Genomic DNA, 26,633 nt, shown 5'->3' with positions numbered 1-26,633 from the left:
CTTTTTCTCCTTCAAAAAGAAATACACCAGCAGTCTGGATTTGAGTTCCTTTTCATTCCTGTATAAGAATCGGGTTCACAGGATCTGCTAGCGACTGTATAGATAATCAGAACTTTTTATTCTGTTCAGTACAGACAGAGAGCGAACACATGCACACACTGAGAGCTGCTTATGTTTCATGTGTAGATTTAAAAGCAACACTTCTTTGTATTTAGCTTTTGTTTGCAAACATAGCTTGTTTTGGAAGATTATGTTTATGCATATTTTTGAAAATTACTATTTAGTGTAACAAAATTACTTCAAATTGCTCCTTTTATCTTTCTAAACATAAAATACTCTGCAATGACATACCTTAAGTTTAAAAAATAACTTCTGTTTTGTCTTTGTATCGCTCAAACTCAGACACCTCCTCGGCTTCCGAAGATGAAGGCTCACTACGTTGGCAGGGACGCCTGGCCACTTCCACCCCCTACCAGGGTCACAGTCACCCAGCCGTAGAGCACTGGTTCAACCGTGTCATCCAGGGTTCATCCACCTCATCCTCTGCCTCATCCACGTCATCGCACACGGGAGGGAGATCTGCCACCAACAGCAGCGCCCACCAAGCCCTCAATGCCAACGCTGCAGCAACTGCTCTGGCTGACCTGATGGCGCACACCCAGCTAGGTCAGTGACACACCAAGTCCCACATGGCATCACATATGGTTTAGCCAATGTGTTATTTCATTCATTATGACAGAAAAATATGATTAAGACTCTGTATATTTATATTTAATTCATACTTTGTACCTTTTCAGTATTTGTTGAACTCAGTAGACATAAGCGTTTTGTCTTAGCAGAGGGTAAGCTTTTCCTATAATGGGTAAAAAGATTCTAAATTTAATACCCCTCTCATAGATACACAGAAACATGGTTGTTTTTCTAAAAGAAAAAAAATAGAATCAAGAAATGGCTTTAAAATCGCACAACATCTGCTGTCATATCATTTAACTGTAGAAATGAGCTTAGAGCCTCAGAAAAGTAAAAACTACTCGTTCTCTGTTGTCGTTTGAGAGTCAAAGGTTAGCAAAAAAAAGGCATCTCAGTGTGAATTTGTATGCTGTTGTGTTTGTGTGGTGAGACTTTGTACACCTTAAGTGGGTCAAAAATGAGTTCTGGTTGTCTCATAACAGCAATCATACTTTATCTGTACAGGAGTCCACCTCTATCCATATACTGTAAAATTCAGAAGCAGCGTTGAGATTTAAAAATTACATAAAATTATGATTTAGTTGTAAGCGTTGAAGTCTCACTCCAATCATCGTTTGAGCCTTTTTAAAAGCATTTTCAGTGGTCTTTAATCAATTTTGTTGTTTTTAGACAAAAACAAGAAACGGTCGCTTTTCTAGATTATAGTTTCTGCAGAAATCCAATGTGGGCGGGACTGTCCGTGCAGAGTAAGCCTGCCCTGACTTCCCATCGTCCTTTTGTTTACACTTTCTCCTGCTACCTTATATAGCTCCTCGCACCTCCATCCTATTACCGGTGCAAAAAAATTAGAAGCAATATTGGAGCTATTAAGCCATACAGTTTTGCCAGCTCAGATGAGGAAAACAAAGACATCCATGGATATAATTGTTTGCAAGTGGATGCATCGGAATGGAGAGGAGCAGGATTGTACTACCTACGTTACTGCAATGAGCTTTATCTAGCCGCATGTCTTCGTCTGCTCCTGATGCACAACAATTTTAAGCTTTATATATGTACTCCATTATGATAAAAACGCTGTAAGTACTTGTTAAACAACACCAAGATCACAATTTTCATTGGAGTGGGTCTTTGATCAGCTAAAGTCACTTTAATCTTTTTCTATAAGTTTATTACCAGACTACTCCCAGCCTTGACAGCAGTGACAACATGGAGAGTGAATTGCTGCTTTTGCTAACTGTGTTTTCCTTCTTGCAGCTGTACTGAAAGTAAAATGCAATTTGTAACCATGCTACTTCTTTGCAGTCACTGGTTGTTATCAGAGAAATCCTGTGAAATGAAACCAATTCTGTCTCAAGGAAAAAGTGACTTTATATACGTAAAATCTCTTCTTCAAGAGTCAGTCATGCTTGTCCATTTTTCTTTTAATATGCCATATTATTATGGTTTGAATAGAATGTTCGTCTCTCATTCACATTACATTAATCCATCATGACAAAATGAATCATTTGAAAAAAGATTCATTCAGTCTAAAGGTGTTGTTTCATTGTGTCTTTTTATGCAACTTCAGATGTCAAATTGTTTTGAGTAAAAAGTTTTATTTTCATGTCATTTTATCTTTAAAATGACCAATTTTTTTTGTTATACTTCAGTGGTACTGTACTGTTCAAGAGTCTCTATAATTCAGAGGTTAAACACGATTTTTTGGGGGTAAAATAAAAAAAAAAAATGTAATTTTTTTTTCCTAAATAAATACAGGACATTTATTTACTTTTGTGTTGTTTCAGGTGGCTGTAGAGTAAATTGTATTAACAAAATTGGAATAATTCAAAGAGTAATTGATCTAAAAAAATGTTTTAAAAAACTGTAGAGATTGTTAGTTAATTTATTTTGTCTTAAAGAGGCTTTAATCACTTACAAAAATAGGTGAAACAATCATGTACCGTGTCACTAGTTGATAATCTTTTACAAGATATTTACTTTCAAAAGATCGACTCATGCAGGTGTCCACAAAGGTCAAATGTAAACCCCTAAAAAGATGCTTTTTACGTTTTAAAAATGCGCTTCGATAGGAGACCGACAGTCTCTGAATCGAACCCCAAAGCCTTCAGGGCCGACCTTTGCTGTCCCGTGGTGTAGGTTTCCTCATAACTACGACAACAGAAAGTAGCCCTGACCTTTTAACCCCACAAACCCACTCGCCACAGATAACCACTTGGCGCCTCCAGACGTGACGGGCCTGTCGGAGCGCTCCTCACATCATGTGGAGCGGCCCCAGGTGGCCTCGATGCGAGGCGTTTCCCGCAGCCACAACCACCAGCCCAACGTCATGGAGACCGCAGATGGTGAGTTGCTCCTTCCACGCACAAAAGCGGCGCCCCCTTCAGTTTTCCGTATCCCCCTGCTGTCTGTCAGTCTGTCTGTCTGCTCCTCAGTCCGTTTGCCTGTCTGACCGACACAAGCCACTGACTGACCCTTTCTTGTTGCTATGGTAACAGTGCACCTCTCCAGCCTCCTGAAAAATCTGCTGTATTTGTTTAAAGTGATGCTCTTAACTAAGTCTTACAGAAAGATTAGCATTTTTCATTTACTGAGTCATGACTCACCCTTAATAAGCTGTTTCCAAACACTAAACACATTGCTATAATACCTAGGACTACTTTATGCATTACATTAAAAACAAAAAAGTACTACATAAAAATCCAAAAAGCAATAGAACCCCACCTCCAAAAATGCAGAAATGTCTTTGTAAATTGTATTTTTTACATCTACAGACCACAGATATCAGATGGTTCATTTAAGTCTTTAGTCTTTTTCCCTTTTTTCCCTATTAAATGTTTATTTAAATATGTATTTATTTAGAAGTAAAGTTTCTGCTTGATCTACAGTAGATCAGCATTAGCAGGTTTTACATTTCTAAACTTATTTGTCACTGGAAGACTGAAACAACATTTGTTTTCTTTTGATTTTTTTAACTATTATTTTAAACACAAAAAGCATCTTCCAATCCATTTGTCATTCACAAGTTATTAAGTAGTAAACAAGTAAAAATAGTCAGAAATTGAAGTCCCACTCCAGTCCTATTTTGATCTATTGTCGACGTTTTTTCCAGTTCTCTTTTAAATATGATTATGCCATTTGTGGGCCAAATCAGTAAACCTGTGTGGTTTTCTAGGACAAAGTCTGTGCAACGCAGCAAGAGTTAAGAAGAAAGCGTAATTGTGAAAGCAAGCCTCCACTGATACCCCATCATACCTTTGTATACACTCTCTCCTGCTAGCTTATGGACCCTTAGCTAACATTAGCAGTTCAACAAAAATGGTGAGCAATATCGGAGCTTTCCAGCTGTACATATTTTAGCCAGACGCCAGCTGAGACGAGAAAAATTAAGACGTTCATCAATCTATTCGTTTGGAAGTGGATGCATAAATAGAGGCTGACCCGATCATTTCACTTGCCATGTCTTAAAACAGGATTTTTCCAATGGCATTTTTTTCATCTGCTCCTAATTCATCCAAATTTGAATAAAGAAAAACTCAGAAATGCAGTTTTAATCTTCATATATATATCCTCCATCGTGAGAAAAATGCTACGTGGTCAAAAAAATTACATGAATTTCATTGGAGTGGGTCTTTAATAAAAAAAAAAACAGTCTGTTAGAACTATTTTAAACTAACATTTTAATGCATTAATCCTCTTACTCAGATTCTTTTGCGTATCTTTTAGTCAATACTAATAAAATTGATCTTCTAACTACTAGCAGTTTTTTGTATTGTGTGTTTTAACTTCTAAGCCTTCAAACCGTTTATTTGTTTTGTGTTCACATATCTTATCTATCGGGGCTTGCATTTGGGAAAAACCAGAACGTGTTTGACTTAGAAATGTAACCAGTCATAATAAAGGTATTCTGGGGTTTGAGTGTATTCCAATGTCATTGTCCCTAGAGATCTTTTTATTATCTGTTTTGAGGAATTGATCATGAGGACTGATCATCTCAGGGACAGGTGTGACTCTGTGGTCTTGTGAATAATTAACTTGTTTTCATGCAGAATTCTTATCTCAAAGTGAGAGAACTCGGACCTGTCAGATTGTTGTTCGTGCACGCTGACACCAGTCAGACACCCTGTAGCCACAGAGAGGCGGCAGCCGTCTACCACTGTTGCTGTTCATTATTAAACTATAGATGAAAGGAGAAAACTGGAGCAATTTCAGTTCCATCTGGTCCCTCAGTATGTGTTGTTCCCTTGAATACACTCTTAAGGTTAATCCTGCTGTCCCTGATATGTCAGTTATTTCTGCTATTAATCAAAGAGAAATAAACAGTTTATCCTAATACGGATTTTGCTTCCCTTTGTACTTTGACCTGTTGTTTTTTTAAGATTTGCATAATTTGCAAGCTTAATGTAACAACCACAAAGAAATCGTACAAAATTAAGCTGCAAAATTCAGTTGTAATATTTCTGATTTACTCTAAAAAGAAATTAACTATATAAAGCTACAAGAGGGATAGAAATGTAATTAATATTCTTTTTTTAAAAAAATATTTAGCAAATAAGTTAAAAAATAGAAATACAAATAAAAAAACACATTTTATTTAGGTTTTAAAATACTTTGTATATAAATTTTAGATTTAAAAAATCAGTGTAATTCTACTTTTGTACTAGTCAAGTGCATTTTACTGAGTACATGGTGTCAGAAATCTGCTTGTACCACTGTAAGCTATAGAACTATTGAACATTAGGACATTCCAGCTGTTTAATTAGTCATCTTTGTGACTAGGTTCATGTTGGCTGTGAAATCAATAATTAGGGCTCATTAAACTGGCAGGGTTCAGCGCCAGTGCGTAAGAGGCTGCCTGATTTGTGCTACCGGCCTGTACACATCTGCTCCCAGTGCATCTGTTTCTGTGTGAGGTGGCAGCATCTGCCTCCGCCGGCCCTGGTAAAGTCAGACAGACTCAGCATGCTGTGCGCAGATTTGCAGCTCCTGTGGCTGTCTGGAATGTCAGACACAGAGTCCAACATTTCCAAACCAAAGTTTAACTTTTGATGGAAATTATGTCTCTCCTGTGATTTTATTTGAAGTATGCATAGAGCTTTTTTCGACAACTTTTAATCTCATTTGACGTGTTTATTTTTCTTATTTAGACTTCATCATTCATTGTTGTTTTGTTGGCATAACTAGAGGTCATTCCTCTGAGTTTATCATGTACATCTCCTTTTCTTTTGAACACAACATCAGATGGATTGCATAAAAATTGCCTCTTATAACTCTTAGCTTTGTTGCTTGGTAACAGGCTGGGCTGTCCTTCATTCCTTATCATATAAATGAGGCGTTTGAGTGATTTTTAAACGTGACCTTCAGGTGACTGTGGAGAACTTTGTGTCCAGCTGCAGCTTACTGTCCTAAGTGTTTAACCTGAACACCAGTCTGACCTTTTGTCCTCCTTTTGTTGTCCACCCTCTTCTCACATTTATCTTTAAACTGTGTCCACGCACTCCTCTCTACCTGTTGTTTCCCATCTGTCGCTTCTCTTATCCTTGCCTAATCTCATTTATTGTAACCCTTTTATTTTGTTCAATTCAAAATTCCTTTTAAAGGGGTTCCAGTCAGCAGTCGTGTCTCCAACAAAATCCAGCAGCTGCTCAACACGCTGAAAAGGCCAAAGCGACCGCCGCTGCGAGAGTTTTTCGTTGATGACTTTGAGGAGCTTTTGGATGGTAAGCTAACTATAAAACTCAACAAATCATGAAAAGTTCATTTCTTCAGCTTGTCGATTAAACTTCAGTTTCATTTTGTGCTCGATACAAACATTAGTTTACTGTGGCTCTGAGATGCAAATCACACCAACAAATCAGTCAAAGTAAAAATGTGTTCAAGACCACAACAACAATTAATCATCTGTGATCGGGTCGCGGGGGCAGCAGTCTAAACCCAGACTTTCCTCTGCCGGACCACTTCCTCCAGCTACTCTGGGGGGACCCCGTGACGTTCCCAGGCCAGCTGAGAGACGTAGATTGAAGATTGACCGGTAAATTGAGAGCTTTGCTTTCTGGCTCAGCTCTCTCTTCACCACAAAAGACCAATACAGTGACCGCATAACGGCGGACGCTACTCCAATCCGCCTGTCGCAAGATATTTAAAGTCCTCTACCTGAGGCAGGAGCACTCCACCCACCAGAAAGGGCAAACTACCTTTCTCCGGTCGAGAACTATGGCCTCAGACTTAGCGGTGCTGACCCTCATCCCGGCCGTTTCACACTCTCCTTCAAACTGCTCTAATGCATAATGGCGGTCCTGACTCAGTGAAGCTAACAGGACAATAAATAATAAATAAAGTTTGATTGATTGATCATCTGCAAAGAGCAGAGATAAAATCATGTGGTTCCCAAACCAGATGCCCCCAGGCCATGAAGACTATGAACAGAACCGGTGATGCCGAAGTCCAACATGCACCGGGAACCAAACTCCTGCTGCGGTCATACAGAAACAAGCAAAACAAATAATAAAAAAACAGCATTGCATTGTAAAAATCAAGAAACCAAAGGATTATAATAATGAAAAAGAAACAAAATTAAAAAGAAACACTTTGGTAATTTCCTGAAATCCAAATGAAATGTTCAATAAAACAAAACACTATAAGAAACTTTAAAAGGTCATTACTATGAGACATCTCTGATCGGATGATGACGTTTGATTTTTGACTCCTTTTTCAAATGCGTCTTGAATGTCTAATAAAAGTTTTATGAATACTTTTTTTCTGGTGTTTTCCTCGTTTCATTTTTTAACATTTCATTTTGATCTCTGGAAATTAATTTTTTTAGGTAGGTATTATAGGACACCATTGATTGGATGATGACATTTGTCCATCATTTCAACCGAAAGTTATCTGGGATAAAGTGATACTGGATACTGTACTAAACAATCAGTGATGTCCCATAGTTCCTACCCTTATCTAGTTTCTTGTTGTGTTTTGTTTTTCCAGTGCTTTAGTATCACATTTGTTTTCTAAAACATTTCATTTTTATTTTGTTTTAATTTTTTAATTGTGTTTTGTTTTTTGGAATTTCTTTTTAAAAATTCTATGTGGTGTTTCTGCTTTTTTTTATTGTCATTGTGATCTTTATGTTTCAAATTGAGTGATTTGTTGGTACGATTTGCATTTCATGGCCACCGTATTAGTTTGATTTCCCCACCTTCTAAAAAGAACATTACCCCCCCCTTCTTTTCTGTTGTTAGTTCAGCAGCCAGATCCCAACCAGCCTCGGCCAGAAGGCCAGCAGATGAGTCCTTTGGAAGGAGAGCCTCTGAGGGGGATCACCAACTGGCCCGCATCGCTGCCAGTAGCCTTACAAAGATGGGGCACCACCCATCCAAAGAGCCCCTGTCTGACAGCACTGGACAATGCTGGCAAGCCCGTCTACACTCTCACCTATGGTAGGTGTCACTCTCTTCACTATTGTCCCACAATTATGTGAAAAGCTTCTGTCTTCGTCTGTTTCTGTCTGGATTTCTTCATCTTGTCACTGTATTTGTGTGATAAGATTGCGTTTTATTAGTTAAAGCTTAAAGTTTGTGTTCAAACCTGTAGGTAAACTGTGGACCCGCTGTCAGAAACTGGCCTACACTCTTCTCAACAAGCTGAGCAGCAGAAATGAGCCTCTACTTATGCCTGGAGACAGAGTAAGTCATGAGTTACTGTATATCACATGCTAGGTATTCAGCTTTTTTATCTTGTCTCATCATGAGATTTTCTCTGAATAATGAAATGAAATCTTAAAACACTTCAATATTTCAGTGCTTTAATCTAAATATTACCCTCTCTAAAGAATCTAAATATTATATCTTTTAATCTTTTCACAACTTAAAAAAACAGGAGTGCCAGGTTTTTGCAATTTTCCTTGCCAAACATTAAACTGATATATTTTTGGACTGATTTAAGCTTGCAGACTGCTGCTGGCAAAAGCACATTTGTTTAAATATAGATTTGAGATATTTACTGACTCAGCCAAAGCAATAATCCTTTTTTCTGAAGAGTGTCCCGGTTTTAAATGTGATATTTCAACCTTGCATTGCTCTTTCCTTAAGTACGGTAATGACATCTTGTTATTGGTTTAATAGAGACAAACATAAAGGAGATAAATAGATCTTTTCTGATATGAATCTGTGTTGTCCTGATCTACAAACTCAAATATTTACATTTGTGGAAACATTTTCTAGGACATTTAGAATTAAGATGTCACTAAATGTTCTTATTTTTCCCCCAGGTTGCACTTGTTTTCCCTAACAACGACCCGGTGATGTTCATGGTGGCTTTCTATGGCTGTCTCCTCGCAGAACTGGTCCCTGTGCCTATTGAAGTCCCCCTGACCAGAAAGGTGAAGACATTTCACTCCCTGAGTTTATGTGGGAAATGATCAGAGATTTATCAATGTTTTTAGCAAACTAATCCAACAGCATATTGTATCAGGAACACTGAAATACAATTTCAGATCTATACTGACCCCTGCTGGTAGTTTTTGTATCCTTAAGTGAGAGCTCTAATGTTTCTATTCTGAAATACATTTTTTATTTAATGATTAAATACTGTTAAAGAATATCCAGGTGGATTGGCCTTTGACACCCCAGACCCGACCACTAAAATATTCATTGCAGTCACAGAACTTTGTATTAAACCGTGAGAGAAGAGCAGATTGAGCTCATTCACGGTTTTCCTGCAGGCTGAATGTTAATTTGTATTCCTGATTGCCCTTTATGAAGATGCTGTTGGCACACACTGTGCTGTAATTAAAGATGATGAGTCATTCTACCCAGTTTTAAACTATCATGAGCTCTAAAATCATTTATTCCTTCTGACAGTTGTAGCTCCACCCATTCTCTTCTGTTTTTCCTCTGCCTTTTTTCTGTCAGTATTCTTCTGCTCACTCTTCAACACACTTTTCTGCATTTTTCCCCTTTGGCTTGTGTCTCATACTTTTAATGAGCTCAACTAAAATCCACATTGGATCTAATTTGCAGAGTCAGTCAAACGTGATTAAGTTAGCGTTTGATCTAAGCCTTCATTCCTGCCTCTAGTTGATGCACAGCAGTTAGCATATTTTTCGGATTATAAGTCGCTTTGGTGTAAAAATCACAGCAGCTGAAAAATGCAAAATAAAGAAGAAAAAAATCTTAAATAAATGGCATTTTTGGGAGAAATTTATTTCACAAAATACTGGACCAAGAACGGACATCTTGAAAATTAAATGAAAACAATGGAATACATAACAATAATAGACTGAATATATCCATGTTTCACATTGATGCATATTTATCATTATAAAACATAGGAATCTGGAATATTAGTGCAACATATTAACAATTATTAATGCTATATTGAGACTGGACACATTGGTTCATTTAAAGTGATCTAGAGTGAATTCTCCCCAATAATCCGGAACAAGTTTTTAGTCTGAATACATCCAAGTGGATCCTGGTTCGGGGAAAACAATCTCTTATACTGATACCTATACTGCCCTCTAGTGTTTGTTGTTATTTGTTTTTTAATTATGACATATAAGTCGCACCCTGGCCAAACTACGCAAAAAAAAGACGTGACTTATACTTATAAAAACAAAGTATATTTCTGAATTTTGACTGTGTGTTATTCCATATGCATATCTGCTCACAAACAAACACCCATATTCCTAATATCTGTGGATGAAAACTTGTTGATGATTTGTTTGTAGAAACTCTTTCATTATCATTAATGTCACAGGATGCAGGAAGTCAGCAGATCGGTTTTCTTCTGGGCAGCTGTGGAGTCACATTAGCACTGACCACTGATGCTTGTCAAAAAGGTCTGCCCAAAGCACAAACAGGGGAGGTTGCAACTTTCAAAGGTAAACGCCTGATTGATTTGTCTTTTTTCGGTTTCTGCGTAGCTTCCCTGTTATTACATGAATTCAGTGTGTCTGATTCTGCAGGATGGCCACGATTGTTGTGGTTTGTGACGGACGGAAAACATGTAGCGAAGCCTCCAAAGGACTGGCAGCCTTCAATTCGAGAAGCCAGCAATGACATTGCATATATTGAAGTACGTCGTCTTTATAGAAAAAATTAGATTTTTTTTTTCATTCATAAGAAATAAGTTTTATTATAATAAATGATCAAAAATATGTTTGTTGTTTTGTTTTTTTATTTCTCAAAATGCATATTTTTGTGGGTTTGATTTCCAAATATTCTTATTTTTTTGTGTTAAATGTAGTATAAAACCAGTAAAGAAGGAAGCACCATGGGGATCACAGTGTCTCATTCGGCCATGTTGGCGCACTGTCATGCCCTCACTGAGGCCTGTGGTTACACAGAAGGTGAGACGGACTCTGCACTCTTAGATTTTAAAATACATAAAATAAAGAGTAGCTCAAGCACCTTCAGGAGTGTAAATTCAGTTTATAAATGGGGTTTTTTCAGCGTGACAGACCTGGTTTGAGGAAGAAAGCAAAGCAGCTCGTTTCTTCCAGTGTCCCAGTTTTTCTCTAAATAACTTCTAACTGCACCAGCCCCCTCTGGAGACTCCAGATCTGGTTCCACTACTTACTTCAGAGATTCACGTCAGCCTCCAGTGTTCCAGTTATAATTTAACTTGCACTACGTTACATATTGTTATTCCAGCTGCATGAGAGAAATGAAAATGACAAACTACAGATGATTTTTGACAGCTTTCACACACAAAAAAGACACTTTAGTTTATTTGTTTTATGAAGGGTGAAATAGAAAAAAACAACATTGAGGTGTCCCAAACTGCATATTGTTAGTGTGTAATTGAGACATGTCCATAAAGTTTACTTCTATTCATTTCTATTGGGTTAATGGGGCTTCAATAGATCAGTTCTTTCTTTCTTTTTTATTCTGTATTTTTAGGAGAAACAATGACCAATGTCTTGGACTTCAAACGAGAAGCTGGATTATGGCATGGTGTCCTCACAGTAAGTTATTTTTTAAACCCCTTTTTTGAAAAACAAAAAAATACTTCTTATATTATTTTTCTAGCACATTTATGTTTTACCTGTTTTTACTCTTAACATACTGTAAATATGTATATGACATAATCACGCTTACGGCAAATATGCATAATATATTATATGTTAAATATAAAAAACACTTCAATTTATCATTTTTGTTAACTAAATATACACTTTTTAAAAAAATGTTTACCCTCTTTTAATATTGACGTTAAATTTTAGATTGAGAAGTTGTTTTACTCACCAAAACATGTTTGCTCAATGGTTGATCACGTTTTGATTTATTTTATCTATTTATTTCAGCTGTAAATCACATTCTGCCACTACAACTATTTTCAGAAATTATCACAACTTATACAAACTTAGGCTTTAGTTTTAAGCTAAATTTGGATTTTTACTGTTGTCCTTAAAGCTGGCAATGAAGCACCAGCGTTCCTTTATGATTAGGAAGTATTCTTTTTGATTGGATAGATCATCACTCTTGATGTTTTGCATGTTTTGTGACATCTTGCTCTTTGTTGTAAGAGGCTTAAGCCACTTTTTAAACAATTTCTGTTGCTCTCTTACTTTTATAACAGAGTGTCATGAATCGGATGCACGTCATCAGCATCCCCTACTTCCTGATGAAAGTCAACCCCCTGTCCTGGATACAGAAAGTTCACACATATAAAGGTACAACTTTATATAATTTTTTTTTTCGTTCTGTTGAATTTTATTCACAGTAACAACATTTTATCTGGCCATAACCCAACTTCAATCACACCTTTCTGTAATATTGAATGACATTCTATTAAAGTTGTTATTTCTTTTATTTAACCAGGAAAAAATCCAGTTGAGATTCACTGATCTCTTTTTCAAGGGAGTCCTGGTCAAGAGGCAAAAGTTAAACACACCCAAAATATGTCATAGAATCAAAATATGCTAAAAAATGCATAAATATGATTAAATAAAACAGATTAATTAATTTAAAACAGCTACAGGTTAGTGATTTCATTTCCAGGTCTTCATAATAACATCAAACTTTGGCAAAGTTATTAAAAGATGCCTTAAATTTAATGTTGTTATTAGAAATTTGAATTATTATTCAGAATTACCATGGATTGTGCAACTGCTGTAATAGTTTTGATTCTCATTGAGCTTTCATATAGATAGATGAGATTAAATATTCATTACATTTTTGATTTACAGCGTATCTTAAAGACCCACTCCAACAAAAATTGTCTTTGAAATGTTCTTGTAGCATTGTTCTCATGATGTAGGACATATATCAAGAAATTTTAGATTAAAACTGCATCTCTGACTATTTCTCTGCTCAAATTATTGTAAATCAGGAGCAGATGAAAAAACGCCACTTGAAAAAGCTTGTAGTTTTTACGTACAAACTACTATCAGGAAGCTACAAGCTCCCTGGATTCTGATGCATCCACATCTTTGTTTTCGTTGTCCAAGCTATTGAAATCTGGCTTAAAACTTGACGACTGGATAGCTCTGATATTGCTTGCTATTTTTGTTGCATCACTGATGCTAGCTTGGGGTTGTGAGAGACTGTAAGCCAGCGGGAGAGAAACACAGGGATGATGGGAAATAAGCGCTGACTTACTCCCTGCCAATTCACATGTAAATTTCTGATGAACTACTGCCCCTCTGCAGAAACTGTCCTTGAAAACATCACAGTTTTTTTTTATTTTGGCCAAAAATGGCATAATCATGATTAAAAGAATGCTTTTACAATAAATGATTCACTGAGTCACTCAATGACCTCTGAGTCTGCCCGTACCGTCTGTGATGGCTTGCTAAGTGGGATGACAAAGCATTTGCATAGGAAATTAATTCTGAGTCTGTCTCTCTGCAGCCCGGGTGGCAGTGGTGAAGTCCAGGGACATGCACTGGTCTCTGCTGGCTCAGAGAGACCAGAAGAACATCAGCCTGAGCTCACTACGCATGCTGATTGTAGCTGACGGCGCCAACCCTTGTGGGTCCAACATTCGTTTAAGAGTTGCCACAGATTTTTATTTATCTACTTTCTATTTGTAGTTGACCCATTTCCTGTTTTTTTTTACGGCAGGGTCGATATCCTCCTGCGATGCCTTCCTCAATGTGTTTCAGGCCCGCGGGCTGAGACCTGAGGTGATCTGTCCGTGTGCCAGCTCCTCGGAGGCCATGACTGTTGCCATCCGGAGGTCAGCACTTAATTACAACAACAAAAAACATAGAATCTAACATTATTTTAAAATATACGAGATGTTTGCCTGTAACTGTGGAGCTTTATGTCCCTCACAGGCCTCCAGAAATGGGGGTTCCTCCTCCAGGCAAGGCGGTTCTGTCTATGGGAGGGCTGAGCCACAGTGTGATCCGAGTGGACTCGGAGGAGAAACTCTCTGTCCTCACAGTGCAGGACGTGGGACAGGTCATGCCTGGGGGTATGACAGAAAGACACATTAGGACATGAGATCCATGCTGGCAGTCTGAAGTGAACTGAAGCGTCTGGTTTTATTTTGCATCCTCAGCTGTGATCTGTGTGGTACGAGTGGAGGGAACTCCTTATCTGTGTCAAACAGACGAGGTCGGAGAAATCTGTGTCAGTTCAAAGAACTCCGGACTTGCTTATTATGGTCTGCCAGGCATGACCAAGAACATCTTTGAGGCAAGTTTTCTTTAATTGTTGTTTTGTCTCAGTTCTACCCATTAATAATAACAAAAATGCATTTTTTTTTATATTTTAGCTTAAATTACATTGTTTTCTTGTGTGTTATAGTACTTTAAATATGAAGTTTATGTGTTGCTATAGACTGTCCCATTGAAAGCATCTGGAGCTCCACTCAGTGACAGACCTTTCATTAGAACTTCTCTGCTGGGTTTTGTGGGACCGGTAAGTCACTTTTTTTACTCAGTTTTGCTGTACTCTCATATCTAGAAACCTATCATAATAATATTCATAAAAATATTTTATTAAGAAAGGTATTTTCACAGTTTTGTCTTTTCCTTTGAAGTTTTTTTTTGTCATTAAAACTATATATATATATATTTGCAGGTGTAATTAGTTATTTTCTGCTAAAACACCTGTTTAATTGTGGACAAAAATGATTGTTTTTTTGCATGCAAATGATATTTTTTTTGCTAATTTTAATGCTTTACATTGTTGCATCATTGCTTAGTAACTTTTAATGTCTCAAATAAAAAGAAAATCATTGCTTTTAGTTTCAAAACCATCCAACTTAAGCAGACACCTGAAAGGATTTTAGGGACCTTCAAACATTTTTAAAAACTTTGTTTTGACCTTACATGGAAATCCTTCATGTTTTGTCCCCCAGGACAACCTTCTGTTTGTAGTTGGAAAGATGGATGGATTGATGGTGGTCAGCGGCCGCAGACATAACGCTGATGATGTGGTTGCTACGGCGCTGGCTGTGGAGCCCATGAAGTTTGTATACAGAGGAAGGTAAAGAACTTGAAAGCGAAACATATTTTTCAGTTTTCCTGATTGTTCTAAGAACATCAAGAACATACCATGTGGTTTGTTTACTAATGAGATCAGGACTCCCTTAACAGAAGCATGCAGTCCAGCTGTAACTGTGTTTGTCTGTGTGTTTTTCAGGATAGCCGTGTTTTCCGTGTCTGTGCTGCACGATGAAAGGATTGTTGTGGTGGCAGAGCAGAGGCCAGATGCTTCAGAGGAGGACAGCTTCCAGTGGATGAGTCGTGTGCTTCAGGTACTGCTCTGCTCTCACACTATAGTCCATTTTTAGATTTCAGGACACAAAAAAACAGAACTTCTGCCTAATGGTTGAATGTTCTGCTGTAAACTTCATGGGAAATAACAAAAACAAAAATTGCTTTGGGTTTAATCAAGGCTTTAGTCTCATAAAGTCTGTCAACATTTGTAAGGATTAAGACTCACTCCAAAGAAAATCATGTTTTTGGTGTTTTTAACATGTTCTTGTTGTATTTTCCCTTTAACGATAGAGGACTTATATAAAGAAAATTAAGATTAAATGTGTATTTCTGAGTTTTCCTTTATTCAAATCGTGGTGAATCAGGAGCAGACAAAAAAAGCCACTTGAAAAAGCTTGTGTAGAAATTACAATCTGGCAACAAGCTCTCTGCTCCACCTACAACTTGGAGGCAAATTTCTGATCAACTTTTTTTTTAATAATCTTGGCTAAAAACAGTGTTATCATAATTAATAAAAAACTGGGGACACTTTGAAAATGATCAAAAGATGATTGGAGTAAACTAATCTCCAAAAGTATCAGTTTCCCTGGTTATGACGTTTATTATATGCTTTGCATGCTGTACATTCTTAATGATGCACTTGTGTCCCGATTAAAAAGGACACAAGAAAAAGAATGGATTTGAGAGTGTACATCAAATAGGACCACGTTGCTGATTTAGATGTCTGATGTTATCTAAGTTTTTAAAAAAATATCTCCCTTTAAACCTTTAAATCTTTCTTGTTCAGGCCATCGACAGCATCCACCAGGTTGGGGTGTACTGTCTGGCTCTGGTTCCCGCCAACATGCTCCCTAAAGCCCCCCTGGGTGGAATCCACATATCGGAGACCAAACAACGCTTCCTGGAAGGTGCTCTGCACCCCTGCAACGTCCTCATGTGCCCCCATACATGCGTCACCAATCTGCCCAAGCCGAGGCAAAAACAGCCAGGTAGATTTGTAGAGGATTCTTGCAGACTTTTGATAATGATAAAAACGTTTGTGCTGACTTTGATGATAAGTTGGATGATTATTTGATTGTGTTATAGAAGTTGGACCTGCTTCTATGATTGTGGGGAACCTAGTGGCAGGAAAGAGGATAGCACAAGCCTGTGGAAGAGACTTGGGGCAATTTGAGGACAATGACCAGGTATGTAAAGTAGACTGTGTTCTTCGTTTCACTCATGCTGTCACTCTGCATACTGAAAACAAGAATACTAATGTAGAATCACAGATGCACTCTGATAATTAAAGAGAGAGACGGTTTCATTTCCTTTTTTCATCTGCAGAATTAAAAGTGTAACTTTTTATTCATGTTTTTCCAATCACATATTGCATTTCTTTGTCCTCATTTCATGCATTCTTTTGTGTCTGTCATTAACTTTGATTTTTTAACTTTTTAAATTTGTCATCAGAATTTAATTTGTAGCCTCCTCCATTTTGACACATTGTTCACCTTAATCTCTTTGAATTTTTTGTATTAATTATCAGTGAACTGTTTGTTTTTTCCAGTTTCTTTATATTCAGGATGTTCTTCAGTGGAGAGCTCAGGCCACTCCCGACCATCCGCTGTTCCTCGTTTTAAATTCAAAGGTAAAGCTAAAATCCTACTATTTCTGATTTAGCAGATTTTGATTAAAATTATTGATTTTTTTTTATTTCACTTTGACTCACACTCAAGTGAATCATTGGTATTAGTAATCTATGAAAAAAAAATCTCTTAATTATGCTCCATAAAATAGACTCCACTTTTTTAAAGGCTGGTTGGTGGAACCCAGGGTGGGCAAACATTTTAATTTGTGGGCCACAAAGGGTTCTAGAATTTGACAGAAGGGTCGGACCAGGAGCAGATATGTGGCCTGTTTTGGGAATCCGCCTCATAAGAGAAAGAACAGGAATTTGGACAAGGACATGCTAATTTTGATAAAAAATATATTTTAAAACATACACATTTATGAGTTTTTTTCTCTCATTTTAGATGCATCAGCTGCATCAATGGGATGAGAAAAACACAAACTTGAAAAAAGCTGCGTTCATGTGCTGTTAGAATAATCGGAAAAATGTCTGTCTGACTTAGAAATTGCTTATAAAATTCAGAAAAGCAAAAAAATCAAACAGTTAGGATCATCAATATAATTTTTTCTAGTTTGGCGGGGGACATTAAATAGTTTAACGGGGCAAATATGGCCCCCGGGTCGTAGTTTGCTCCCCCGAGTGTGAGCACTAATATCATGGCATGTTTTTATAATGGTGTGCTTGATTCACTTATAAGATACGGCATGTTCACCTGTTTTAAAGATGTTCATATTAAAATAACAGCTAAAGACAAAAAGGAAAGTTATAAATTATCCTTTACACTCAGATTCTTTCAAATTAAATAAAATATATGGTGTAAAAAAATCTTTTTTTGACGATTTAAGCCTTTCATTTGAGAAAGCTACATTTTATTTTACTTTATTTTAGCAAAAAGGCTAGCATTTAGGATGAAAAGTTATAAATCTAATGAATGTATGATGTCCCTTCAGGGCGCAGTCGCCAGCACTGCCTCCTGTCTGCAGCTTCACAAGAGGGCAGAGCGGGTAGCAGCAGCACTGATGGGACGCCTCAACACTGGAGACCATGTAGCACTCGTCTACCCACCAGGTAAACACAGCTTCAGGTGTTACTTTCAGTCCAGGAGGAATTTATTAAAAAAAAAAAAAAAAAAAAAAAAACTGATGTCATCGTTTAGCAGCTGCAGATCTGCTCAACTTTGTACCCTTTACATGCAGGAATCGACCTGATCGCCACTTTCTACGGCTGCCTGTATGCCGGCTGCGTGCCGGTGACTGTCAGACCCCCCCACCCACAGAACCTGGCGACCACTCTACCAACTGTCAAAATGATTGTTGAGGTAAAAGGTGTTGATGGCTAAATAACACACGATCTTTAACTCTTCAAACAATTTGAGATTCTGACGAGGAGAAAAGTAGCTTTGCATATTGACCCAGAATCAGATGATTTACATGAATTGCATTAGCACTTCACCACTGGAAAGTGTTGCATATGAGTGCAAAGCTGCTTTTCTCCACTTTAAAATCTGTTGGGATTACGTTAACGTCTAAAGAGTTTCTGTTGTCAAAAATATGTCACACTGGAGCTAAAACTCTAAAAGGTTAAAGGAAACTGAGCCAAACTTCTGTGTTACAGGTCAGTAAGTCGGTGTGTATTCTAACAACTCAAGCAATAATGAAGCTGCTGAAGTCCAAAGATGCTGCAGCTGCTGTAGACATCAAGAGCTGGCCCACAGTGCTGGACACAGGTACATTCAGTTTTCTCACTCTGAGGATAATCATGTTTATAACATGTTCTGATGGCCTTTTATGACGATGGATGGCATAAATAACAAATGATAGCAAGATGGGGAAAGGGTGTGGGGTTGCTTCAGAAGTGAATTTTTAATGAACTCCTGCTGCTCTGCAGAAACCATGTCCTTTTAAAACGACAGGCTAAAACTATAATTAAAAAAAAACACTGTTAACGCTTTAAAATAGACCAAAAGACGCTCAGATTGGGACTATGAACATACATAGGGACTTCAATTTGTATTTGTAGTTCGATTGTAAATGTAATTGCATACATCTTTGTTCTTTTTTCTTTCCAGATGATCTCCCCAGAAAGAAGAATAACCAAATGTACAAGCCTCCTACTCCAGAGATGTTGGCTTACCTGGACTTCAGTGTGTCCACAACAGGCATCCTAGCAGGGGTCAAAGTATGCAGATGTCCTTTTAAAGTTTCATCTGTACATTCAAGAGGAAGCAGTTTGAATGCTAAGATGCCTTCTTTTACCCTCTCCATGTGCTCCTCAGTTTCCAGCCTCATTCGTGTGTTTGTGTCACGTCTTTGTTTCAGATGTCTCACTCTGCCACCAGTGCCTTGTGTCGCTCCATTAAACTCCAGTGTGAACTCTACCCCTCACGGCAGATCGCCATCTGTCTGGACCCCTACTGCGGCCTGGGTTTTGCCCTCTGGTGCCTGTGCAGGTAAATTAGAAGCTCAGAATAAATTCATTTTGGGGAAAATCGAAGCGTGTTTTGTGATTAGGGTGTAATCTTTCTTATCTGTTTGCTTTTTGTTTTAGTGTGTACTCAGGACACCAGTCAATTCTGGTTCCTCCTTTAGAGCTGGAGAGCAATGTATCCCTGTGGCTCACAGCAGTCAGTCAGTACAAAGTGCGCATCACCTTCTGCTCATATTCCGTCATGGAGATGTGCACCAAGGGTCTGGGGACACAGACCGAGGCTCTGCGGGTTAGTTTGACTTCATCTGAGATTAACCTTAACTACAGCTTTTCAGTCTGTAATTGATATCTACTCCAACTAATGATTTTCTGCTGGTGTTACTCTGTCTTTTTGTCCAGTTGCGTAACCTGAACCTGTCGTGTGTGCGTACGTGCATGGTGGTGGCAGAGGAAAGGCCTCGCATGTCCCTCACTCAGTCCTTCTCAAAGATCTTCAAAGACTTGGGGCTCTCACCCCGAGCTGTCAGCACCACCTTCGGCTGCAGAGTGAACGTAGCAATCTGTTTGCAGGTGAGCAGATTGGATGGATCATTTTCATGCATGTTGATTGCAAAAGGAACTATTTCATTTACTTTTTTTGTTACTTTGTGACTGACTGTGGTTTGAATTTTATTATTTTTAAATAATACTAATAGAAGAAAGGCTTGAGTTTCAACTTAGATCAGCTTTCAAACATATTGTTGTTCGTTTTAAGTATAAAACTCTTTTGTTTTCACGAAAAATTATCTTGAAGTTTTTGTAAATTGTGCGTCTTTTGTTTTAGTCCCAGTTTTTAAGAATACGTCCACATATATCTTTCATCTATGTGTCCCACTCTGTCCTCTCAGCCCAACAGGTTAGGGAAACTGGCTGAGCAGGTACAGTAACTGAGAATGAGGTGTTTACATTTCTGCTTCTTTACACTATTTCTGTGGAAAACCAGAAACCAGTTTTTGCTCACTTGCATGATGTTTATACATACTTTTTATGCCCTTTAAATTATTTTTGTAACAGAAACTTTTGTTTGTTGTTTGACAAGTTTGACTTTTTCCTTAAATGAATTGAGTATGACTCGGCTTTTATCAGATAGTACAATTTTTTTACTCCTGACTTTTGAACTCTAAACCTAACATTAGCCTTGTAGTACTTAAAAGTACACAATTGGACTTTAATATAAATTATTCTCTATCTGCAGTATTTTTCATTTTTCAAATTACATTCTGCCACTGGAAACTCTGCCTGGCTCAATGTACTGACATCCTGCACCTCATTCAGCAGAATATGCTGCTGTCTTCTCTGTATTATGACATAATTTCTGATAGAAAAGTGTCTAATTAAGTAATTTTTTGGTGTTTTTCAATAAGTGCTTAATTTGATTTAGAATGGGCAATAACATTCAAAAATGTTGATACATTTGGGATTTTAAAAAAGTAAAAAAACATCTTTATTTGTTTTTTAAACTTTGAAGCTTTTCAGCATTTCAAGAAAAAATCAATTTTTGTTAAAACTTTTAAAAGTTTATAGTTACTGTGTAACTTTATGACTGTATAGGAAACACTTTACAAAATAAAAACAAATGAAGACAAACAACGCCCTTCCAAAAAAAAGAGGGATTTCTTTGTGTTTATAAAAATGTATACATTATTTCATGAATCGAGTATGCAAAGTAAACACCAGGCAAAAGGATATACAGAAAAAATGTCAAATGAAATATTTTGTAAATTTAAAATCCCACTTCTGACACCAAATAAAAAAAAATGTATTATTTTAAAACTTTAGGCTGCAAAACTTTGGCCATGCAGTTTAATCCATACAAATGCTGTCATAGAGATCTGTAGGTCTTTGAGATTCTCTCATAGAAAAGGCCATAATAGAAAGCTCAGATAGTCTTTATTGTCACATACTGCAAATAATAGCCAGGTTTCTGCAAATGCACAGTCAAAACACATCTCTAAGACCTGTGTCATGTGTGCACTTTCTACAGTGCCCAAAGAAAGACCTCTTGCTCTCATTTGAACCCATGTAACACAGCAATGGCACAGTAACATAAAATGTAGGTATAATATGAGAGCAGACGTAACTGAATCATCTGTTTCATTGCACCATCACAGACTGATTGGCTTCTGGCTGCTTCCTGCTTTGCCAGCAGCTGTTCCATATTCAGCCTCCATCTTAGTTACTTTCTTATCAGGCCAAAAAAATGGGAACTCAAATCTTTATCATTGGTCTTCTTTCATTGTTTAGGGTACCGCTGGTCCAGACCCTACTACTGTTTATGTGGACATGAGAGCTCTGCGACATGACAGGTAAGGAGAGGGGTTGTAACTGCAGCGTATTCATAAAAGTAGTCTTTGTGAAGGGACTTTCCTAACAGATAAAGATGAGTTTTGTTTGTTTTGGATTGTATTTGTAGAGTTCGTCTTGTTGAAAAAGGGTCACCGCACAGCTTGCCATTAATGGAATCTGGGAAGGTAAAAACTCCAATAAAAATGCTGCATAAAACATAATAGAGCTTTAATGTTCCTCTGCTGTAGTTTGTTTTCCCAACTCAAAGCATGTCTGTTTGTTTGTGTAGATACTTCCTGGAATGAAAGTGATCATTGCAAACACAGAAACCAAGGGTCCTTTGGGAGACTCTCATCTTGGTGAGGTAAGTCGCAGCGTCATGTCAAGTTTTGGGAGACATTTTTTTCACCTTGTAAAGCTGTTATTTCCTTCTTTGAGTTGTGTTTTATAGTTTCAGTACACTTATTTACCTGTTTAAACTTCATTGCAAGGACATTTATTTATTAATACACAACATTTAATTCAGAAATCGCCTTCAGGAAGACCACAGAGGACAAGTCATTTAACTCCTTTCTAATACTGGTCCAGATAAAACATAAATACAAGATTTCTAAATAAAAAGTTCATAAATTATTAGTGTTCAATGCAGTTTTTTAAAGAGTCTTGGACTGATTGAAGCGAGGTTTATGTAGGTCTCAAAAGAAACTGTGTATTCTGTTTGTGTGGTAGATTTGGGTGAGCGGTCCTCATAATGCCACTGGTTACTACACGGTCTACGGCGAGGAGGCGCTGCACGCAGACCATTTCAACACCAAACTCAGTTTTGGGGACACTCAGACAGTTTGGGCCAGGACCGGTTACCTGGGCTTTCTGCGGCGCACGGAACTGACCGATGCGAGCGGAGGTGAGTTCAACCCCTGTTGCTTTCATTTGTTTGACCACAGGAAGAATAACAGTGTCTCGTCTGTATCCTCATGTCAGCTTACGCACTTCCTTTGAGTTTGTTTCTGGCGTCCTCATTGTGTCTGTCTGTCTCAGAGCGCCACGACGCCCTGTATGTGGTGGGCTCTCTTGATGAAACGTTGGAGCTGAGGGGGATGAGGTATCACCCCATCGACATTGAAACGTCAGTTATTCGGTCTCACAAGAGCATCGCTGAATGGTGAGAAGTGACCCATTTCAGGTTTGATTGATGAATGTCAATCCAGACGTTTACCAACTACCTCGTCTGCTTACAGCGCCGTGTTTACTTGGACCAACCTCCTGGTGGTGGTGGTGGAGCTGGAGGGATCAGAGCAAGAGGCTCTAGACCTGGTTGCCTTGGTGACCAATGTTGTCTTGGAGGAGCACTACCTCATTGTGGGGGTGGTGGTGGTGGTGGACCCCGGAGTCATTCCCATAAACTCCAGAGGCGAGAAGCAACGCATGCACCTTAGAGATGGATTCCTGGCTGACCAGCTGGATCCCATATATGTAGCGTATAACATGTGAGGGCCGAGTAGCATGAAACACTGAGATGAACATCAATGAACGGGGATTCCAGACTTCCAGCAGGCTCAGACCTCATGTTTATCCGCGCCTCAACAAACCATGTTTTTAAGGGCATTTTACATTTTTTATTGAGTTTCTGATGTTTGGAAAAAAAATGCATTTTTGACTCATTGATTGAACTCAAAACGCCAGAAAGCAGTGAGGGGGTCTGTCATGTGATTCTACAGTGTGCCATTAACATAATTTATTTTGTTAACCTCAAACTGATGAATGTTAGGCGAGCACGTGTGCCATAGGACTGACGGTGAGTCTCAGAGTTCGTTTTAGGTCCTTTGTTTTCATGGAAAAATAATCAATCATTAAAGCATTTACCGCTTTTGAGAACTTTTCTTTTTCTCCAGTTCAAGCAGAAACAGGGACTCAATTGGGTCCATTTTTTCGTTTTGTCATCAAAGTTTTGAGCACAATCCTAATCTTGTGAGGACTCGACCCTCTAATTCTGCATCTAAACCACAGATTAGTGTTTAATCTGAAAATGCAATAAGTGTCATGTGGAGACTGTTGGTTTGAATGAGTGCACACAGCAAGTGCCAATCAGCTGAGCAATGGAGAGGACAATACATGTTGATTTCCATTAACAGCAAGCTAAAGGACGTACAGTAAATGAAGCCTTAAGTGTTTTTTTCAAATGCCTGTTTCCGTCTCGGCTCAATTTTTTCAGCTGGGGTAAAATACACAATTGAACGTGTGGATGAAATTTAGCTTTAAAGCTAATAGTCGATTGTTTCTGTTTTGTGCCATAAAGCTAAAGGTTAAAAAACTGAAACTCTTGGTTTGTAGTAGATTTTTCTTCATTTCCAAAGCCACAAGGCCAAATAGGAGTTTGAGATTTGATATGCTGCATATAAATCATGTGTCTAATACACTCATCACACCATAACCGTAGCTTATTCTGTAAAGTATCTCTGTACATTCTTTATTTTCTGTGTACATCCACTCAAGGACCGGCTCCGTCTGCTGTAAGTATGTACAGAATTTTGTGTAAATTATTAAAAGAGCCGAGAGGAGGTGACTAATTCTGGTGAGAATCTTTGACACCCAAAAAGCTTTTTGCAGCCGATTCTGATGCATTTAAAGTCTTGCAATTATTTTTAGAGTAAAAGAACAGGGGACTCAGAAGAGAGGACAACGCACACGTCCGCATAAAGAGAAGACAGTTTTGCTCTGAAACTGCTGAAATGTCACCCTCAGTGCACACGTTTGTTGTAATGTACGGAAAAAGACTTGTCTGATATATGCGTAACTGTCATTATTTTCATAACATGATTTCATAATTAATAAAAATTTACTTTTAATTTACAATGTGTCATTTCTGACCTATAATAAAGCAATCCCCCTTTCCTCAACCTGATGAAACAATCAAACTTTAGGTCATTGAAAACAAACAAATTAAAAATGACCTAAAATCAAATCTACATGCATGTGTCGAACAGTTTATGAATATTACACGATAATGAAAATGACACGCAAATGGGCATTATCAATTTATTTTCTCATGGTAATACATTCAACTATTTCCTTAAAGTTTTATAAACAACATAACTAATGAATCAGAAAAGTACAAATCAAATGTATGATGGTTCCCATGTTGCCTCACATCCTACACAGTAAATTAAAAATTTCTCTTAAAAACACAAAAAAAAACAAAGAAAATACCCTGAAGAGGAACCTTTGACAAAAAAAGTTTGAAAACAGTTTTATAATACAATCCTGGCAAGAACATGCAAGAAAGATATACGATGACATGCAAAAAATGAATATTTTGTATTGTAGAACGACATTTTGTTATTGAGATAGGAATAACATAAAAACTAACTTCAGCAAGAAAACTCCCAAAAAATGTTGCTTAAAGACAGAATTGCAACTTAAACCTCCGTCTGCTTCCAAATGTTAGAAATTCAACAAATACAATCTTGAACTCTGAAATTTTAAAAATATGATTGCAGAAGTTAACTAATAATATAAGGGCACAAAACCATCTGAAATCAAAAAAGTAAATGCATAATCTGAAAAAAATAAACTGCAGTTTAAAAAATATGTACTGAATGAAAGACAAAAGTACAATAAATGACTTATGATAATCAAAACGTTATATTGGATTGGAAATGTTTCAATAGTATTTATATAGCTGTATTTATATAGCTATATTGGTACATGGCCCAGAGTCACAGACATAAAAAAAATCCCTTTTAACCATAAAAGCAAGTACAACATTATGTGTTGATCCCCCATAGAAAATACAAATGGAAAGAAAAATGTTCAAAATTAGCATGTTAATAAAGTAGTTTTTTAAGGATAAGAACTTTTATAACAGCTACATACAGTTATGTTTCATACTCTAAAGAAAAAAACAATCAAAATCCATCTTTCAAGGATGTTTAAGGGCAAACTGAACGATAATGCCTTGATAGAAAGATCCTGAGTCTTACTGGGTTCACACCTACTGAATGTATGCTTGTATTTTATTTAAAAGCTCAGAGGCTTTGTTCAGCGCACGCAATCCATCCTCTGATTTAAACTGCCCATTTGGTATGTGAGGAAAAGTGTGACAGCTGGGGTATTGAGTCTTTTTGTTGTCCACTCCCAGCTTCTTGAGATCCTCTACAATCTTGGGCAGATCCCTCAGCAGGCTGTGGTAGCGGGAAACTCTTTCAGCTGTGGCTGAAATGGTGCTGTTGGTGGTGCGTTGACCGCTCCGTTTAAACTCTGCAGCTGTGAGAGCTTTTTCCACTGCTTGGTGGATTTTAAAAAGACACCACTCTGTGCTTCCACCGTCTGAGTCTTTTTGAGCAGCATCGAGATCGCAGCGAGCCTGCTTGAACCAGCGCCGGGCCTCCTCTTTGTTTGGCCGTGGAACGTTTGTATAATGGCTGGAGAAGTTGTAGGAATTGTAGCTCTTGTAGGATCTTTCTCGACTGCTTCTGTGATGTCTTGCCTCCTGATTCCACTGCTCATGGAAATGTCTGAAATCCCAGTTTGCCCTGGCACTCGATTGCTTCGCAGTTCCTACCTTGCCTTTGGTGAGTTCGTCAATACAATTCAGCAAATACTTGAATGCTTCTGTTGCCAGTTCAATGCAGTCAAGGTTTTTGTCAGGATGCCATCTGAGGTAAAGCCGCTTGATTCCCTTTTGTCTCTCATCCAAAGGAAGACTCCAGATCTCAGTTAGACATCTGTCTATTTCACTTTTAGCTTCCAATAACGAAGCTGGTAACGCGCTTGAGGATTTATTGGAGGAACGTGAGGATTTGTTGGGGGAACCTTGCGGGGCTTGTCTTGGGGCTTGTGGCGGGGTTTGTGGCGGGGTTTGTGGGGGGGTTTGTGGCGTAGCTCCTGCCAGTGGCTCCAATTCCTTAC

At 37.9% G+C, this 26,633-nt stretch overlaps 2 protein-coding genes across 4 annotated transcripts in view; one reads left to right on the top strand and one right to left on the bottom strand.

The window, feature by feature from the left end:
• dip2a (disco-interacting protein 2 homolog A) overlaps positions 1–24,575 on the top strand; it is a 74,512-nt gene extending 49,937 nt beyond the window's left edge. For 2 of the 3 annotated variants that reach the window (XM_024286341.2, XM_024286343.2), the window contains exons 5-38: positions 403–666; positions 2,895–3,032; positions 6,288–6,407; positions 7,926–8,123; positions 8,278–8,369; positions 8,954–9,064; positions 10,444–10,567; positions 10,652–10,761; positions 10,933–11,035; positions 11,589–11,653; positions 12,268–12,361; positions 13,542–13,661; positions 13,755–13,869; positions 13,970–14,109; positions 14,197–14,333; positions 14,478–14,558; positions 15,001–15,128; positions 15,285–15,399; positions 16,149–16,350; positions 16,448–16,548; positions 16,911–16,991; positions 17,924–18,041; positions 18,170–18,291; positions 18,588–18,699; positions 19,042–19,151; positions 19,292–19,422; positions 19,521–19,689; positions 19,800–19,970; positions 21,684–21,745; positions 21,853–21,910; positions 22,015–22,089; positions 22,455–22,629; positions 22,764–22,887; positions 22,964–24,575. In XM_024286341.2, the coding sequence (XP_024142109.1) occupies positions 403–666; positions 2,895–3,032; positions 6,288–6,407; positions 7,926–8,123; positions 8,278–8,369; positions 8,954–9,064; positions 10,444–10,567; positions 10,652–10,761; positions 10,933–11,035; positions 11,589–11,653; positions 12,268–12,361; positions 13,542–13,661; positions 13,755–13,869; positions 13,970–14,109; positions 14,197–14,333; positions 14,478–14,558; positions 15,001–15,128; positions 15,285–15,399; positions 16,149–16,350; positions 16,448–16,548; positions 16,911–16,991; positions 17,924–18,041; positions 18,170–18,291; positions 18,588–18,699; positions 19,042–19,151; positions 19,292–19,422; positions 19,521–19,689; positions 19,800–19,970; positions 21,684–21,745; positions 21,853–21,910; positions 22,015–22,089; positions 22,455–22,629; positions 22,764–22,887; positions 22,964–23,216 (4,319 nt within the window). In that variant the 3' untranslated portion in view covers positions 23,217–24,575. The remainder of the gene's footprint in view (positions 1–402; positions 667–2,894; positions 3,033–6,287; positions 6,408–7,925; positions 8,124–8,277; positions 8,370–8,953; positions 9,065–10,443; positions 10,568–10,651; positions 10,762–10,932; positions 11,036–11,588; positions 11,654–12,267; positions 12,362–13,541; positions 13,662–13,754; positions 13,870–13,969; positions 14,110–14,196; positions 14,334–14,477; positions 14,559–15,000; positions 15,129–15,284; positions 15,400–16,148; positions 16,351–16,447; positions 16,549–16,910; positions 16,992–17,923; positions 18,042–18,169; positions 18,292–18,587; positions 18,700–19,041; positions 19,152–19,291; positions 19,423–19,520; positions 19,690–19,799; positions 19,971–21,683; positions 21,746–21,852; positions 21,911–22,014; positions 22,090–22,454; positions 22,630–22,763; positions 22,888–22,963) is intronic. The other variant, XM_024286342.2, reaches the window with a different exon arrangement.
• A 172-nt stretch (positions 24,576–24,747) lies between these two features.
• The window catches only part of si:dkeyp-118h9.7 (sacsin), a 23,657-nt gene continuing 21,771 nt past the window's right edge, over positions 24,748–26,633 (bottom strand). Inside the window, exon 9 of the mRNA XM_036209623.1 lies at positions 24,748–26,539. Coding sequence (XP_036065516.1) covers positions 25,717–26,539 — 823 coding nt within the window. The 3' untranslated portion in view covers positions 24,748–25,716. The remainder of the gene's footprint in view (positions 26,540–26,633) is intronic.

The sequence above is a fragment of the Oryzias melastigma genome, linkage group LG21, assembly GCF_002922805.2.
Source record: "Oryzias melastigma strain HK-1 linkage group LG21, ASM292280v2, whole genome shotgun sequence".
NCBI lineage: Eukaryota > Metazoa > Chordata > Actinopteri > Beloniformes > Adrianichthyidae > Oryzias > Oryzias melastigma.
The sequence above is the reverse complement of the archived record's forward strand: the minus strand, read 5'-3'. Positions and strand labels throughout refer to the sequence as shown.